Raw genomic sequence first — 19,661 nt, 5'->3', positions numbered from 1 at the left:
TAGACTGCAGTACGTGCCACAAAATCCAAAGCTCTTAACAACAGAGAACGGTTGGTCATTGAAGGCAATGAATTCCATTAATTTTTTGTTATTCTTTGATCTCTGGCACTGTCATTTCTGGAAGGCTATAGAAGGCATTGGCGTGCTTGCACAGACTTTCTTTTCTGCTTCTGTTTTGCTGTATTCTGGGATGTTGTGTTTTCAAACCATGGTATCAAACCAGTAGAACAGAAGTTCTTGGGTGTTGTACTCACTTTTGATTAGGGATGCATTGGTAATGATACTGGTATTGGATATCTGGCCGATACGGTACATATAACAATTCACCAATACCAACATTCCGATGCTGAATAAGCCGAATATACCTGCCATGTTTAAGAACAAACACAGTGAATGAGGCTCTGCTCACACAGAGAAGTGTTGGACTCTGTGGAGGTCGGGCACAAAGTCACTGGTCACAGTGTTAGCAGCGCTGCTCAGTTTCTCTTTGCTCAATACTCTGCGTGCAGTGTGTTACTTTGAAAGAAATAGGTTAATTGAAATTGTTCATGGACAGTGTGTTTCACATAGCATGGATTTAGTGTTTTTATACAGTGCGAGCATATAAATCGTATGCTTTGTCTGTACACAATGCATTTTTTAAATGTACAGTGTGAGTCACCAAAGAACAAGATTTCTAAAATCACACAGTGTTTGGCTTTAGAGGACATTCAACTACAGCTCAACCAGCCAAACAAAAGCCTTCAGACGTAAAACTCCACAAGTGAGCTCCTCGAATGTGTTAGTCTTGGATGTGGTTCCTGCTGTCACTGTGCTACAGAGACTGCTGTTGAAAGAGATGGATCAGGGTGCAAAACTATGAAATGTACTTTACTTACAGCTGCACAAAGGCACGTATTTTGATGAGGAACAAAACCCGCTCTTCTCCAGTGCAGTGCTACTCAATCAAAGGTAACTAATGTAGCACACTTAGCTAATGGAAATCATTTAAAATGAGCTAGATTGTAATGATTTAACTGTTAAGGTACACTGCACTCATTTACACTAACTACTTAATTCTAAGCAGGTAATTCGGTACGGTATCGGACTTGGTTTCCATGAGTACTAAAAAATGTGCACTTGTACTTGATCTGAAAACATGAGATGAACAATGATTACAAAGCATTTGCCTAATGTCCCTTATAGAAACCACAAAATTATTCACCATAGTTGACTTCTTTTTTACTGTTTATCCGCTGCTACTCAAACTGTTTGAACGTGTCTGTGCTGACCAGTGCAGGAAAGCGAAAGAAAAAAAAAATCAGCATTTTTATTCAATGTTTCTCATTTTCATTATCATTCAAATGATTTATGTTAGATTTTGACACTTTGCTGTAGTCCTATTTAATCCTATGAGTTTTTTTTGGCCAAAATATTCTGCCCTTTTTCATTTTCAGCCAAAAACCTGAAAGTGTCTATCTTGGCTGAAATGTTTAAGTGGTTAAAATAGCAGACGTGTAAGAGGAACATGAAATCCTGTACTGAAAAAGAAACACCCTCCACTGGTATAAGTCATAATCATAACTACTCTCCTTCCTGCTGTAACCTCCAATTATTCTCTCCTGACAGCAGTCCAGACATCTCAGGCTACTGGCCTTGTCTGCATCCACCCACACTGTACCTAGTACATAGGAAAAGCATTAGTCATGCTTGTCAATGCACCAAATTCTAGATAAGTAGTGCCAGCTAGACACTATATAGCCTCAAATAAGCTGTACAACATAAATATGGATCTATAAAAGGCTAAACAGAGACTGAGGCAGCAAACACACACACACTACCAGCGCGCACACTCGCACTCACACTCAGTGGGGCTGATAATGGTACTCAGTCAGCAGTGCTCTCACACTGCGAGCCGTGCCACTCCAGAGGAAATACCCGTGTCTTCCTGCGTTGCCATGGCAGCAGTCTCGGCTCTCCAAACAGGATGCTGATCAGCAGAGAGCTAGGTTTTGTCCCTGAGTCGCTCTCTGTTTGCCTGAGCCTGCAGCACTAACAACTACAACCCAGCAAAACCAGCCATTTGTTCTTTTCATCTCATTCACCTGCCCAGATCACTTGGCTGGATCAAAAGCGCTTACGACTGATCAATGTCATTTTTACTACTAACATAACTGCTAATGCAGAGAGCAGGTATTATTTGGGTGGTGGGTCATTCCCAGCAATTCAATGACACTAATGTGGTGGTGGTCTGGTAGTGTGTGTTGTGCTGGTAGGAATGGATTGAGTTTTTAAACACTTCAGTGTCACTGCTGGACTAAGAATAGTCCATCAACCAAAAATATCCAGCCAACAGCGTCCTATGATTACTGAGTAAGGACTAAAAGGATGACACAAACTGTGCAGCAGCAGAGCTACTGTCTCTGACTTCACATCTACAAGGTGGACCAACAAGGTAGGAGTGTCTAATAGAGTGGATGGCGAGTGGACACAGTATTTAAACACTGCAGCAGCACTGCTGTGTCTGATCCACTCGTACCAGCCCAACACACACAAACACACCACCACCATGTCAGTGTCACTGCAGTGCTGAGAATGATCCACCACCCAAATAACCTGCTCTGTAGGGGGTCCTGACATTGAAGAACAGGGTGAAAGCGGGGTAACAAAGCACGCAGAGGAACAGATGGACTACAGTCTGTAATTGTAGAAGTACAAAGTGCACCTATAAAGTAAGTGGAGCTGATAAAATGAACAGTGAGTGTAGAACCAAGGAAGTATTTTTAATATTATGGCTGATATAGTGTATATTTAAGCTATTCTCTCTCAAACACACTCTTGTGTGCTATCTAGCTTTACCTGACTCAGTATGCTGTCAGTGATGCAATCTTGTGCCATAATGATAAGCATGTTATTAAGGGGTAATGTAGCCGACGGAGCCGTTCAACAGTAGTCTTATATAGGTCTTCAACTGATTTCCCTTGAGATAAAAAGATCCAATATAATTAGATAGAGGCCAATTGGTATATGTCAGTGTTTATCTTGGATTAGAAGGTGCACAATAAACAGCTACATACTACAACATAGCTTTAGATTCTGAAAGAGAAACATGAGTGATAAAATGCAGTACAACTACTGAAAAAAGGACCTACTACATTATTATGTCATAAAATACATTTAGCACATTGGATTTAAACATATTAGAAAAAATGTTAAGTGCAATAGTATGCATGGATACAGTCTTGACACAGTACGCTGATTAAGGAAATTCCCCAGAAATATTATAACCTACAGAGGCATTTTACCAGATATAGTTGTCTCGAAACATCTAGAGAATTGCAAAGTAAGAGCTAAATAAAGGCCCTGGAGGATCGCTTCAATAGGGAAATAATAAAAAAACTTACAAAGGAAAAAACAAAAAGGCTGCTGCTGTTCATTTCCTCAGTAAGAAGCTGCAAGTGGAACAGTCCAGCTTCAGCACTGACCTGTCCACTTTCATTTCGACTGAGTGTGTTTTCTCAGAGGCTAGTGGGCCAGAGGTAGGCAATAAGACATTACATTTACTTCACTGCATTTACTTGCACTATGTAAGTTGCATTGACAAAGGTGGGAGAAAAAAATGCTGCAATACGGTGTGAGTACACTGCAGTAAAGCCCAATAGTTGCTCTGTAAATCTGATGTGTTGGGTCAGATTTTGTGGTAGGGTATTGGTCCATGTCATGCATCTCTATATATTAACGTCACACACACACACACTTACATCCTCAGACACGTGCTTCCCCGAGTTTTGATTGAGTTCTCTTAGAATTCTTTTTTCAATACACTTTCAATCATCAGATTCATCAGCTTGGGGAAGAGGTTCGAACCACAGCTGACATTGCAGAATGTTCTTCCATGTGTTGTGTGCAGTTACATAATTCCACCAGAGAGGTCTCCAAACCCCCAAAACTTACTTGGTGCTGCTTTAAAGTAACATTACATGCACTTAAATACATTTTTTGGCTGCTCTCCTCACAATCTACTTGAGGCCATTTCTTAGTTGGTATGGATGGCCATACCAATGTAACAACTGGGCAGTAAATACAGTTGTACGCAAAAGTTTGGGCACCCGGTCAAATGACAAGTTTTGCTGAGTTTCTATGCAAAAATAAGTACACATCCTCTACAGAGGACACACGTCTGCATATTTGCTGAATTTAACATATGGGAAAATAAAATAAAACATAAAATGTGGCCTGTGCAAAGGTTTTTTTTCTTCCAATAGGTTAAATTTAGCAAATAAACAGAAATTGTGCACTAAAATTTGTGGATATTGCATTATGCATCATTTAGAAAATCATCTGGGGATGTTCAAATTTCAGCATATGACTATAAGCAACACTTTAAAAACTGCAGTATAAATGGTTTTATAGGGTAACAACACTGAAGTATTCACAGAATTCAAAACACTGATTTTCACCGAGAAGTTCTTGCAATGTTCTAGACAATTAGGGTCATAAAATGCGAGACGAAATCTGCACAATTCCTGAATCGTTAAGTGCCTGAGCCAGAATGGGTGACAAAATACATAATTCATTGCTGAATTATTTTGACTGTTGAGCTGTAAAATTGGCGTTCAGGCAGGTAGGAGTGTACAGTAGATGTCAATGGTGATTTATTTTTCTAACCAGCAGGGCTTATCGGTGTGACCATTCAAATATAGCAGGAGAAAACAGATAGAAGCGTGTACGCAAAGACAAGCGCAGTAATATTCTAATCCTTTATATTAAAAGTTAATCAGCGTCAGCGCGCTCTGTCGGTTTTGGCAGGCGAGCGTGTGCTTTCGCGACGATAGCGGATTGCTTTTGACACGCCACAGTGGGCAGATATGAAAAAGATCCCCTCTCTGTGAGAGCTATCATCAGCGTAACGGCCGTGTGATGGAAAGGAGACATGCCCCACAAGCTCGCCCGCTTGCCAGAACCGCCAGAGCCATCAGAGTTCAGTGGCCGTGTGAGAGGAAGGACTGGCACAGCACCGCAGGGAGAGATAAGTAAACAGCTGAAGGGTGGAAGAGGAAGTGGTGTTTTGGAGAACAGGTCGAGGGTGGGGCGTCTCGGACAAGAGCAGACCTGAGGGGTGCATGGTGTTCTTTGCCAGAGTAAGTTACGGAGCTGATGAGTACAGTGATTACAGAGCAGTGTGACGCATAATGTTACACCAGTGACTAGAGGTGGGCAATGTGACGATATTGACTGATAGTTCTTGTGATAGATAGTACTCTTCTCTGAGCACATCATGGATACCGTGCTTAAAGAACCAACTGCATGTTTCATTACTAAGAGAGCAGAAATATGTTTTATTGGATTTAGTGCAGTGCAGTGTGTGAAATTCTGAATAAAAATCATTGTACTTTGATGGCAGTTATTAATGTGGCACTACTAGTGCATCGTGTCTGTAAAAATTTCTACCGGTGACGCTTGCCTGTGCATGCACGCTACAGGCCAAAAGTATGGAGGTAACATGAACTTTGCAAAAATTTACATGATTTTTTTTTCAAGAGATAAGTTTAAGATAAATATGTTTATTAATATAGAACCAAAGGGGTTTGCAGTCAAAGTCTACACATAAAGCCTGATGTAAAGCGACAGCAGTAGCCTTACACTACCAATCCAAAAAATATAATTTCTTGTCATATTAATTAACTGTTATTCAATAGCTCATACAGTGTAGAGCAAAATTTTATCAACCACACCCAAAAATGTGAACGACAAGAAATTATGACATGTTAAAAACTGTAATAAACTGTAAACTGTAATAATTTATTTATAACAGTTTCTAGTTATTAAAATTACTATTAATAGCTACTTGATGAGTAAGATATGGTCACCGCTTTTCAAATCAAATCATCTTAGATAATAATTTTATTAAAGTTCCTCTGCTTTCTCAATCATTATAGAATCTTTTTGCAGAATATTAACATCATATTAAAATATTTTTGTACATACCTGTAACAAAATTGGTTTTATATGATTGAAAACAGTGTTTGTATGTCACATACGGCAAATGAAAAGGCAGTCTAGCTAAATTACACTGAAATGCCCTACAGGTTCTAGCTATTAACTGAGTAAGTGTGAGGTACAAACTCCACACTACTGTGTAATTATTTGGGGTGAAAAGTAGCAGGTAGTTATAGCAGGAAGTAAAAAAAGATTGTACATGAAAAGTCTTATAAACTATTATTACTTATTTACCATTTACTTCAAAAACTATTTTTGTATGTTGTGCCGTCATTTTATGCCATATAACTTGGAAGCCCGTCTGATTTATTTTCCGGTTTAAACATTATAGCAAAATTTAGCCTTATTATACTTAACACCTTGTAAGTCAGAGGTGCTCAATCCTGGTCCTGGAAATCTACCATCCCAGAGAGTTCAGATCCAACACACCTGGCTCATATAGTCAGATGTCCCTGAGGGCCATGATTACCTGGATCTGGTGTGTTAGATTAGGATTGGAGCTAAACTCTGCAGGATCGTAGATTTCCAGGACCAGGATTGGGCACCCCTGCTGTAAATGTTTACCACCTTGTAAGTATTTTACTTGTTACTCCAAATAACTCATGCATTTAGCTGTGTCCTTCATCAGCTTAGCAGCTTGAACCTGTTAATCATTTCAGCATAACTTAGCTTGACTTTCTTGGCACCGTCATTTTACAAAAATAATTACAAAGCACTTTGTAAATTGTACCCCACAATTAGTCAGTTAATATCTAGAACCACTTGGGCATTTCAGTATATTTTAGTAAACTGCACCAGAACTTCATCATGCTACTCAAATGGATTATCTAGAACAGCTGGTACCGATACCATGAATAACATAACATTTGCCAAATTCCAGCAGTGTCTGACAGCAAGTGCGAATGTGTGAAATGTAAATATAAGACTAATAAAATTAGAAATAACATTGACATGTGAAACAGCATTTACATGTACACACCATAGGTTTATCTACATATTGTTCAGTTTTGTTTTTGATAATTTGCATAATATAAATACTTTAGATTTACGGCTTATTACTCGGTAACTACATGGAAAACAAAGCAAACTGATTGAGTTCTTCTTAAATTATACAGTTGCATGCAAAATGTCAGGTACTATAACATGTTTTGTTCATTTTCTAAGTGAAAATGACATCATCATCTACAGATAACACACATTTGCATGTTTCAGTGCACAATTTCTGTTTATTTGCTGAATTTAACATACTGAAAAAAATACAATTAAAACACAAAATGTGACACACTATGGTACATTTTATGTAGTTATTCTTGACCAACATGTTAAACTCATCAGGTAAATAGAAATTCTGCACTTAAATTTGCCATATTAAAGTGTGTTCTCTATAGAAGATCATTTTTAACTTACCAGCATGCAACTGCAGTAGTGTGTAATAAAAATGTGGACCTGCTGGTGGGTTCTGACCATTTAAAGAGTTTATTGTCAATTTTATACTTAAATAGAGTTTTGAAACAATCACTGTTTGCTTCTATATGTTTGCCCTGCAGATCAAATGAAGAAAAAGGAAAGGGTCAGACTGAGCATGCCTGAATTTTGGCTAAAAAGTGCAAAGGCAGTCAGTGTAAATGGATGTTTTCTGCGCTACAAAGGCAAGACTGAGAGCTGGGAGGGCAGAAAGCAGTGCCTGAATGTGTGATTTGAGATTCTGGTATAGGAAAAGCCACCTGTGCGGGTAGATAAACAGAAGTGGAGTGGCTGGCAAGCATTAGGCCTGATGACGGAGAGGGCTCTGAGTGACAGGTCTGACATTTGAGCAGCTAGAGAAGTAAACAGGGCGTTTAGAGGGAATAAACACACACCAGGCAGGGGCAGATATGCAACACCCTATCGACTGTTACCATAGCGCCGTGGTAGCCCCTCGCCACTCGGCCTATCAGGGTTCATTAAGTGGGAGGTGAGGCCATGTAAATTCATGAGTTTTGTAATCCCCTTTGGATGATCACATGGAGAAATGCAAAGTGGGATAATGCTGATTAGAGCATACAGCAGTGCTGCATTTCTCCCTCTCACTCCTCCGCTCTCACCCTGCATTGTGGTATGTTTTGCAGAAGAATCACTTCAAGAGATTCCCTAGAAAGGTGTGATTACACGGCAATGACAGCACAGCACGTCCAGTGTTAACACTGGTGACACTGTTGACATGCTGCACGGCTACCTGTTTTTACACTTTTACTCTTCACTGACGCTGAAGGTTTCGTCATAATCGCCACGCAACTGTCGGTTCCTTTCGCTGGCTTATGAGTCACACCGCGATGTGACGGGAAAAATGACAGAATCTAATTAACATCCTCTGAAGCCTCGCTACTCCCCAGCACTGGGGTACTCCACAGGGGAGCTCAGCACCTCACACGCACAACACCCCCCCAGACTGCTGACATTTCAGCTCCTTTGGCAAGACAACACAATCAATCCTTATTGGAGCCCTGAGCTTGCTCCATAGAGGCAGGCCTATGTCGCCTATGTTTTCCTTTCTGCCAAACCGTTTTGAAATGAGGGTACTGAAAGAACTGAAATGATGTGGGGAGGACTAGGGGAGGCTGGGTGGGAGAGGGTGGGTGGAGAGATGGAAACAAAGTCGAGGGGATTGATTTTGTCATCAAGTCGTGTCATTTTATGACTTGTTTGTAATTAGGCTGACACTAGCAAAAAAAACAGAAATCAATAACGCATCGATTAAATGACTTACGCAGGATGCAGAGAGCCAAGTGCTAAAGAATTTCACCAAACAAGCATAATATTAAGCACAGGCAGTTAAACATGTCTCGGCTTATTAACCCTTGGCATTTGTTCCAGACAATATCAGAATGATGGTATAATTCCATAGAAATTATTTGTCCCTCAGCTCTGTAATTCAAGCGGAAGAATTCTATTGAAAGTGCTGATTTTAAATTTTCATTCGGTATCACATTTGTGCTTCATGTCATGTAGACCTGATACAAAATGTTAATTAGATATAAATAGTAAAGCAAAGTGCAAGTAATAATCCACAAATTCTAAAGGTTAAGGTTAGGCTAGTAGTTTTACTGGTTACTTTAGGATGGTGGTTTTATTGCAAGGTGGAACAGGCAACCATAATAATGATAATAACCAAAACAACCACAGTTCTTACTCATTTTGATATTCGGGAATCCATAAGAGTTAACAAAAGGATATCTAGTTAACCACAAGTCTTTTCGCCTAATATTAGCATATACTAATAAACAAAAATTATAAACTGGTGCACTAGCAGGATAAACATATCAGTAGCGTGACCGAACATTTGGCAGCTAACTAAAAAAATTTTATTGTCCAAAAAAGGAAAACTTTTGGTTGAGTTAATTGGCTAATGCTAACACTAGAATGAGCCAGTGCAGCAGTTAGATGGTGATGACTCATGGGCTTCTACACATGAGTCATTTTTCTTCTCAGTGGATGACTGTAAACGTAACACTGAAAAATACTTATTCATTGTTTTTGGTTCTTGCAAACAGCAGCTAATGCTTGAGTAGTTACAGCTGCACTATCTCTACCTTCTCAGTCCCATCCTTGACAACATGACCCTGGCAACACATTACCACATGACTCTAAAGAGACTGGTACCTGGTTTAAAAAAAGGCAGGGGAATGCCGCTCCTTCAAACCAGCCGCTGGAAACAGTAAAATCATTTAATCACTTTAAGCATGTAGAATCGGCTAACATGAAAGAAGCTTCCTTTCTTGTTGGATGCACTGTGTTTTTTCATGAGCTCAATTCAGAGCACAGTTCGGATTGCTAAGCACTTATGTTTTTTTTTTTTAATTATTCTCTGTCTGACAGAAAAAATTGTAGATAAATTGGCAGAAATAGCCACGGTTTTGCATTGACCTTAAAAGGTTTTATACTAGCAAAACATAATGTAATATAGTTAATTACAAATATGAGCAAACTTTACAGCCCTGATAAAACTAAACGCCTGAGTATTTTTTCCTTTGGATGATTTAGCGTACCAAATAGCGATTTCAGGATTCTGGCTCCTGGAATGGATGACATAGTTCTAGCATAAATCAAGTAGCCGTAAAAACATCCCTTATCCATAATTAACCACAGAGGACACTGAACAAACTTACCATCCAAACTTTATATAGTTCCTCCTCATGTGGCCACATTTCTGTTTTCCTGAGAAATCCTGCTGTCTGTATTCTGTATTCTATTGGGCTGCCCTGCCTGTAAAGGCTAATGTAGTAAAGGCTCCAGGGTTCAGGCCCTGACATTCCTCCTCTCTCAGAGCCATGCTGCTGTGGACACACCTCTCTGTGCCCTTCCACCGAGTGCCATTCCCTTCATGTTGCTAATTTCATCCCCATTAATTAGATTTTTAATTGGTGACCTTTGAGAGCCAGGCAGCCATGCAAAGACTCAGCGCTCTCTCTTGCCCTCTTTCACCGAGCTTTGTGACAAAGACTTGAATAAAGCACTTCTGCAGCTTTTATCTCTAAAATTCAAAGAGTGGCTTTGCCCCTCTCATTAGAGCTGGAACAGTGAGCTGCGTCCAGTCCGTGCTGAAGTGCTCACAGCTGTCTTGTCCTATTCTGTAACTCTGCTGTATATGACATAGACTCGCAGTGCTGAGGAGAAATGAGTCAAACAACTAAAACAAATTTAAACAACATGCATAAACGAACCCGAAGCAAACACCTAAGGAACCACCAACACAGATTAAACAGTCATTAGCTACAGAAGACAGCAATTCGTATGGAGTGGTGCCAATTCATTAACAGCTATGGAACGCTAACAGATTATTAGCACCCACTGAAAAGCCTAACAAGATCAGTGGAACACCATATGGCTGTAGATGTTTCCTTCATAACCTGATTGCCCCACTCCAAAAAAACCTTCAAAGCTGACTATTGATTCTGCCCTAACAAGTGAACAGCAGCCCTCATCACAGTGGCCATCGTACCTGGGAGAGATATCACAGCCTTGCTGCATGAAAGCTCCCAGAGAAAACCACAGGCTGTTGAAGATGCCAAACTCGTTGGTCTGCTCCTGGCTCTGCTGAGGCTGGTTCTGGCCGCCTTGGCCTGTCTGGCCCGTTGAAGACGAAGGCTGGTTGGGGTTGGCCTCAGCATTTTCCTCGTAGTCCTCGGCGTGCCATTCGTACGGGCTGAAGCGGCTGACCAGGAAGAGCACCACGCTCACGCCAATGTAGGCAAACACTATACACATCCAGATCTCATAGGCCAGAGGGTCCAGGAAGGAGAAGACGCCCGGCTTGGACTTGGTGGGCTTCTTGATCATGATGGAGATGCCCAGGCTCATGAAGGGTTTGGAGAAGTCGATGACTTCCTCTCTCACCAGGGTGATGGTCAGCGGTGCCACAGCAATATCAGCTTTCTGCGGTAGACAGGATACAGAAGAGGCTCAGCTGCTTATAATAAGGCAAGTAAGAATTCAGTAATTACACTGTAAAAGTAATGCACTACAGTCTGCTTTGATTCAAATCTGGACAGTACTAGGCAAACGTCAGAGACTTTCAACCTTCATTTACTTAATTTACAGTTAACATGACCAAAAAAGACAACATTAACAGAAAATTACACAGAAGCCTCAACAACTAAATATATTACTGCTATCAGAACAAAACCTTGTGTCTCCAGAATGGTAACTTTACAGGAGAGGCAAAAAACATACTTTACTTTTAATGTAAGTCAATGGAACCAGAATTTTGGGCCATTTCTTTGGTCCATTCATCATGACATTTACACACAGTCAAAAACTTAAAAAAAAAATGGAGATACAAGGTTTTGTTCCAACAGCAGCGATATTAGGAATTTCTCAGTATTATTGTGTCCACTATTTGTCTTTATTACGGTTTCTGTAATTGAATAAATTGTTCTTAATGGCTGTTTTGACCGGTAAATAAATTAATAGAGGTCTCTGATTTTTGCACAGTGCTGCACATCATTTTCATATGAATGAAAGATATTAGATCAACACAATTACTGCCAAAAGTAAGTGAACTCTAGATTTAAATTTATTTTTATTCATGTGGAAATGATTTACACAGTTGAATGAAATAAATTCAATGCGTTAGGTTTTCTCAGGGTAGGAATATTGTAAGAACAGTGTATTTAGGTGCTCTGGAGCAGCTCAAAACCCTCTCACGGTAAAAAATCATTACATTTTATTAAATGCCATTATTCTCCTAATACGGCTGCAAAATGTTTGGAAGAAGCTTTCCATTCTCTGACACCTACCACAAAAAAGAGCTTTTCAGTGCAAAATGGAGCCTTAATGAGAAATCTGTCCACGTTATTCAAAATTCAGATGTAATGGCATGACAAAGCACACCACACACTGATGCGAAGGTACGGGTGAAAGAAACTGGACAGGAGAGTCTGAGGCTGTTTATCTGAGAAAGTAAATAGAGCTGACCTTCTCTAACCTCTCCTCTAACTCTCTCCTTCAACACTCCTTTCTGGGGAGCTCATTCAACTGAATCACTGTCTTTGAAGAAATAAATAATGAAGTGACGGCCACACCATAAAATTATTAAACCCGCCATTGTAAATGAGTAATGGTCTCCTGAACGTGATGATAATTATATTGCTGAATCTGGAGGCAATGATAAAGACAATTTAGGGCTGATATGAAAATGGGAAATAAAGTTACTGCATGATAAGTGGGACGCTTGTGCTAAATGACTTAATAAATGGTAGCGTAAATAAACAGACATTAATGTACTTACTCCATATACCAGTTCTCCCACCATCCCATTCCACATCTTGGTTTCTGGATCCCTTGCTCCATACTTGCCATCAGACACGATCTTGAGCTTGTATTGGTATCCCACATGTTTAGCTATCTCCGCTGCCAGCTCCACACAGTAGCCCTCATACTTATCGTTCCCTACCAGCTGCTCATGGTTCTTCTTTAGCATCACGTATGGAGATTCCTAGACAGTTGGAGACAGTTGGGTGCCATTACCACCCTGATGTCACAATAGTAGGAGCTCATTCAAATGTACAGATATCTGAACTTATCTAAGTATTTGCTAACTGGATCAGCTACTTTAATAAGGTGTGAAAAATGGAAAATTTGTGTACTACTGAATGTATTTTCAAGTGATATTTATTTTACACTTGAGCCCTCATAAGTAATTACTGGACAATTTCTAGGCACCTCAGACAGTTTTTATATCAATTGCTTAAATAATATGTTAAGATGGAACCCCCAAAAGCTCCCCCCCCAAACACACACACACGCTCACAGAACTCCATTCAACGGCAAAATACACATCACACATTGTACCAAGGACAAGATATTACAGAAGGCTAATAAAACATCTAGCTTTTATCTGCCTTTGTACACTTCAATCACACTTTTGTATTCATCCGCTGTGCCGGGAGTACTTCCCAGACATGTGTTCCTGCCTATGTTGCTACTTTCTGAGTTGCTGTCGTCTGCCGAAGAGTATGAAGGCCAAATAATTTCATACAGTCACTCAAGGATAAATCTACCTCACAGACTGTAACTTAGACCATGAGAAAGCCTTAGACAGTTCCCTGGTAATCCTCTGCCAAGAAGTGATCGCTGCAGATCCTCAATGATTTTTTCACATTACCTCAATATCAGCATCAGGTGGCGAACTACTTGTAGCCATAATTTGAAAAAATCTCTCTGTCTCAAAGGAAATGAGTGGGAAAGCCGGTTCTCTCTGATGCAATTTACTTTGAAACCAGTCAGAAACTGGAGTGGTTTGTTCCACCTCCTGCACCCCAAAACTATGAACCACCAAGAAGAGAGTGAACTGAATCACAACAGCTGAACTTTGTGAAGAAAAGTAGGTCTTTGTTTTTTTGATGTCTTACATTTCTGAAAATGATGTTTTGAAGAAAGTGATGTTGACTAATTAATTAGCACATAACTAGATAAATCCATCTGATTATAATTTATTTGGCAAAATGGCCACAGCTGGAGAAAAACAAAAAAATCTTGGCACTCCATGCATTGATGTATAAACTGTTTGGTGCATCTAGAAAATGCCAGAAACCAGTCTAACAGGAATGAGATGTGATTTCTTCAAAAAAGTAACTTAATAGGAGAAAAACTCATAGGTATTGAATCCCAGCGGTGCCACAAAAAGCTAATTTTCATCACAATATGGATTATATTAATGGCTGATACCAGTAATGCCATGGGTCGCTATTCCTGACCAATATTTTTCAGAGAACTGATATATTGGTCAGACCGTAAAATAAACACATGAAAATATAGAATCAGATTATTTATCTGTAATATATTTAGCGTCTTTCAGTACATTCCAGTACAGTTTGTTTGTTTGTTCTTTCTTTCTTTTATTTTAGTTCAGTTTCACGTGTTCAGAGTTAACTGCCTAGCAGTGTGCTGTTACTGAGTGAGCTGTGAGCAGGGCCTCAGGTGTAGTGTGTCCAGAAATCACCCCAGGTTGTCCAATCATTCTGAAATATAACAATTGAACAGCTACCTCATATTACAGGCCGTCCAGAAGTAGAATCAGCCTGTCGTTTCAGCGCAGCGGATTGGGTGCTCTTTCTTGATGCACAAGACAATACCAGAACCTGGCTCACTCGCTGAAAATAACCCTGTCAAAGCCACTGCCTTCTAAAAGCCATAACATGGACTCACCTCTGCTGGGGCACACCATTTCATGTTGGGTACTCAGCTCAGTTGTGGATCAGCAAGCTTTTTACTTTTGTCATAAATATGCAAAAAGCTGATAATGAGGCTTTCGTCATCTGGCTGATATCAAAGAGATTGTGTGGAGGTGGACATTTCAACCAGTGTAGCTAATCAAGCATCCAAATTTCTTATATGTAATAGTATTCAAATTATATTTCTAGTTAGAAAATATTTTTACTATTACTATTTTTACCGTTAATAATAATATGAAAACACATGAATTTCACATAGCATTAGAGGTGATCTGTACCTGATGGATTGGTTTCATAATTCATGTTTGTGTTTCAGGCGCGATAATCCACTAACAGTTGACCTACAGAGCAACAACATGGAGAGGCACAACTTACAAATTTGTCATTATTTGGTTTGCATATTTCTATATTGTCACTGTTGAAACCAAACCTTGAATCTCAATTTTGGCTCTCGTTTTTTTTAGTTTGTTTATTTGTTAACATAATTTGAAAATGCCAGCTTTCATTTACACTGGCACAATTTCATGGCAAACCAACAAAAATAGTCCAGAGTAACATAAAAATAAATCTTGTTACATTAACTGACACTAAAAGTTGAGAATGTTTTTCTGTAATATGAGGTAGCTGTTCAATTGTTATATTTCAGAATGATTGGACAACCTGGGGAGATTTCTGGAGACACTACCTGAAGCCCTGCTCACAGCTCACTCAGTAACAGCACACTGCTAGACAGTTAACTCTGAACACGAAAAACTGAACATTTAAAGAAATAAAAGAAAGAAAGAAAAGAAAGAACAAACAAACTGCACTTTAAATATACTGAAATAGGCTAAATATATTACTGATACATAATCTGTTTCTATATTTTCATAGATTTCTATACAGCCTGAGCATTATGTCAGTTTACTGAAAACACTGCTCAATAATAGTGATCCACGGTATTACTGGTATTGGCCATTAGTATAATCCATAATATTAGCCTTTTGTGTGGTACTGCTGGGATTCGATGCCAATGATTTTTTTCTCCTTCCCTGTTTTGGGCAGCAGTATATCAAAATATTGATTTAGTATCTCAGAATAGTTATATTTTCTTGCTTTTTCAACATAATTACTTAATATCTCCTAATAATGCATTACAATGTCAGAATAATGATGTAGTATCTTAAATACTTTTATGCTGAAATACCCACTTGCATTCTTGAAATTGAATACCTCATTATTTTAATGATAAATAAGTAATTACATAGAGGAAAAAGTGAAAAGAAGTCATTATTTTGAGAAAATAAGACAAGCTACTAAATATTATGACATTCTGCTGCCAGAAATAGAAAAAGAGAAAAAAAATCACTCTGAAAATTTCTCTTTTGATGAGCAGTGCATATAAAAGCTAAATGCTTTGTAATAAGTGCACTGGACAAACACTGCAGGCCAACTTATATATTATCTATGATGCCAGGAATTAAACATTCCCAGAATATTAGCTCTTATAGAACAGCACCCTGACCTACGAAGCCATTCGGTTTCTTTGCCGAGCGAGGCCTTGTAGGACACACTGCATATTTCAGAGTGACTCCTGCTCTCTGTTCAGCTCCCAAGTGAGAGTTTAGCTTCTACACTGCACCCTCTCTTCAGCTCCATCGCCCATTCCCCCCACGTCCCTCCATCAGCAGGCCTGCCTACACACTCTGCCCTTTCCCCGTCCAGCCAAGAGATGGACAGGCCACATATCAAAGGTGAATAAATGCCCTGTGAAGTCTCGGATGTGAAGGAATTACTAAAACATATGGTGAGGGCGAGGAGCTCAGCGTAGAACGAGAGAACAGAGGGAGTAGAAGAGGAAAATGAATTTTCGGCTTCTGCTGGGAATTCAATCCCAGCCCCGCCTTTAAGGATAAGATGAAAACACTCGGCTGGGAGAGCAGAAGTAATGTCTCATTCACTGATCCAGTGCAACAGCGGCTTTGTGCTCTTATCTGAACCGCACGCCACTATCATCATCTCACAGAGGGCCGGGAAAAATGCACATCTACAGGCTGTGGAAACCGGCAGCGCTCAGGAGCAAAATGCGGCATCCTCTTTTCCATATTTAGAAGACAACAGAAAAACAATGTCCTCCTACTGAGAACAACACGACAATGTATTCTTAATACACAGAAGCTTTGAAGAACTTCTGCTGTAAAATCCATATTTTCATCCCCAGTGCCAGGCCTTGAGGTTTAAATCCATTTTTGCGCTCGAGCTAAAGCCGCTATACAGAAGCCATACCAGGATAGTGGTGACGATGTACGTGCGGTTGTGAAATCCGTGGGTGTCATTGTTGCCTGGCGCGAAAGCTGCAGTGCTCACAAACTTCTCATCCTCATTCCAGTAACCCACCTGAGAACAAATCAAGAAATCACAGGAAAGAAATGAGGAGTGAGATCACAAACCTCCACAAAATATCCCAAAAGAAGCAAAACCTTACTTGTGCAGCGCTTACTTTACTTTTCTCTGTAACATGAAATCTCAATTACAATAATAGATCAATTTTTTTCCAAAAGTGATAGGATTTTCTTTTAACCTTATCTTGCCCAAAGTATCATCAGCGATACATTCAGCTCAAGGGCTATATCGCCTTTAATGTACACCTAGAGTCATAATTTAAACTGCAAAAAAAAATCTATGTTTAAATTGTCTATGTGTAAACTGTTAATTATTTGAATGAAAGCAAAATCTATTAATATGCACAATTATGCAAATCATAAATGTTCCCTTTTTCTAAACCGCACCCCTTCCCCTCCCTCATCTACATTCAAGGAAGAGCAGAAACAATGTTCCACTGTAAAGGCTGTTACACACCAAGCACAATTTATTTGTGCGATTTTTTCAGACGACAGTAAATTAATTGGAGCATGTGTGCATCTGATGATATCTTGTGGCAGGTTCAATTTTTGTGAACTTTCATGAGCATCAAGAACTCGCTGACCAAATGTGGTCATCTCTGGCATTGGTATGACGAAACCTAAGATGACAAATTGGCTGGAACTGGAACATTTTCACATATACTAAAAGGATTCGAATATCCAAAAAGTAGCTCAAATGGAGCTCAAACTGGGCTACAAACATGGAGTTACATGTAGAAGCACTTAAAAGTTTCAGCTTCTGAATGTAGCGACGAAGCTCTTCACGCTACTTTCTCTTTTCTAAAATGGACAGAAGCCCAATGTCAGCATTTGCCCAATCTATGAAGATTTGGTGTGCATTTGGTGTGTAACGGCCTTGACTCCCACTGTAAGATTCTGTCTTTATGCCACTCTTGCACCAGTCACTCAAAGGCACTCCCTCAGATTTGAGTCTGTATTCCCTAAATTTGCATCAGTGAGGCTTCAGTGAGCTTGAATGAACCTGCATGGTTGTTTGTAAAGCTGTTTAGGCCTTCTCGCTAAACTAATGCTAGCCTCCAATGCTAACAAGCACTGCTCAGATTTGAGCCTGTGCTTTCACTGGGAAAATGTGAGCTCTGCGCTATGGTAACATTTGATAAAAATATCAGTCCGTATAATCGAGATAAGCCATAAAAGAGGAGTTAACCATTTTAAAAACACATTTTTGAGTGCAGGAGGTCTTTCACTCATCAAAATCTGCTCTCGGAGTAGTTGGTATGTGTGTAAAATGTATCTGCATGTGGAACTGGAGATTTCTGTATGCAACTGCATTTTCTATCACTGTATAAAAGAAATACGATGCTAAGGGTTTATTATAAATTTGTTCATTCAGAGTAAAATTAAAAGGTGAAGTGTGAGGTATGTTTTTAGCTCCCCTATGAAAATGAAATATTGTTTTATGTCAATTACATTTGCTGTGATACTGCTTTCTCAGACCCATAGCACTGAGCTGTTTTCTTACAGTGGATCCACACCTGTGGGTTTTTTTTTTTTTCCAGATCTGAGAGAGTTGATCTGATTTGATTTGGAAGCTTGATTTTCTCCTCTCTCTCAAAGGTGAAGACTTTAAGTAATGTTTATCTGATGGTGACAGTTCTGCTGGTCTACCAGGTCTTGCATGGTTGTTGGGGCTGTTTTCTCATGACTTTCCCTTCCTCAAGCAAGCAGGTTAGCATCTTATATCTAATTCATAATAATACATTAATAATATTAATATCTAATATTCTCAGAAATATCTCCTGAAAAAATGAATCACTTGTGTTTAATGATTGTTTTAACTGGCAATGAAATAAATGAAGGGTGGTCTCTGACTTCTGCACCGTATTGTATGTTGTATTTTTAGTATATATTTTTTGTATGTGTCTGTGACACTAACAAGATATAAATCGTGTGGCTTTGGTAGATCATGTTCTTTACATGTCAAAGCTGTGTCTTTAGCTTAAGCAGAATTTAATTCTGCAGCTGAAATGTCTGGACTTACTTTCTTTGGCCCTGTGGGTTTGAGCTCCATCACGCTGACCGTGTAGTTGGTCCGCCGGCCTTTCTCGTTAAACTGGATGTGTCCCGTTAAGCCCTCGATCCGCACCTAAGACAAAAGCCCCGAGAGGAAGCTTTAGTGAGACAAAGATGAAAGAGCTCGAGTGCCATTACTTTTTTTCCCTCTCGCTCTCTCTGATGCATTTGTGGGAAGTGTATTTTTTGCTCAGTGCGCTCCCCTGTGTATGTAGCAGAGGGCGATTTCGGGCTGCATGATGGGGTTAACTGATCCAGCTCAGCATCTGCTTCAACAGCTTCAACAGCCTGCCTCAGACGGGCTGAATTCCCTCACTCCAGCCTTCACCACTCACGTCACACACACACAGCCTCAGGCTAGTCTGAGAAAGCCTGCCTCCGTCTGGAACACTTTACCCACCGAATACAGCACCACACCAGGGACTTTCTCACACACATCATGAAGTGTTTGTTTGAGTGCAATATATCATCACTGTCATGCACAAACCTTGTATCTCCATTTTTGCTATTTATTACTTTTTTGCATAATTTGTGT

The 19,661-nt window shown here is 39.7% G+C and overlaps 1 protein-coding gene across 2 annotated transcripts in view; it reads right to left on the bottom strand.

The window, feature by feature from the left end:
- gria1a (glutamate receptor, ionotropic, AMPA 1a) overlaps positions 1–19,661 on the bottom strand; it is a 128,459-nt gene that overhangs the window by 34,133 nt on the left and 74,665 nt on the right. For both annotated transcript variants that reach the window (XM_036569002.1, XM_036569003.1), the window contains exons 8-11: positions 19,095–19,199; positions 16,956–17,066; positions 12,746–12,952; positions 10,958–11,391 (exon numbers count right to left, since the gene is read on the bottom strand). In XM_036569002.1, the coding sequence (XP_036424895.1) occupies positions 10,958–11,391; positions 12,746–12,952; positions 16,956–17,066; positions 19,095–19,199 (857 nt within the window). The remainder of the gene's footprint in view (positions 1–10,957; positions 11,392–12,745; positions 12,953–16,955; positions 17,067–19,094; positions 19,200–19,661) is intronic.

The sequence above is a fragment of the Colossoma macropomum genome, unplaced genomic scaffold, assembly GCF_904425465.1.
Source record: "Colossoma macropomum unplaced genomic scaffold, Colossoma_macropomum, whole genome shotgun sequence".
NCBI classification, from domain to species: Eukaryota; Metazoa; Chordata; class Actinopteri; order Characiformes; family Serrasalmidae; genus Colossoma; species Colossoma macropomum.
The sequence above is the reverse complement of the archived record's forward strand: the minus strand, read 5'-3'. Positions and strand labels throughout refer to the sequence as shown.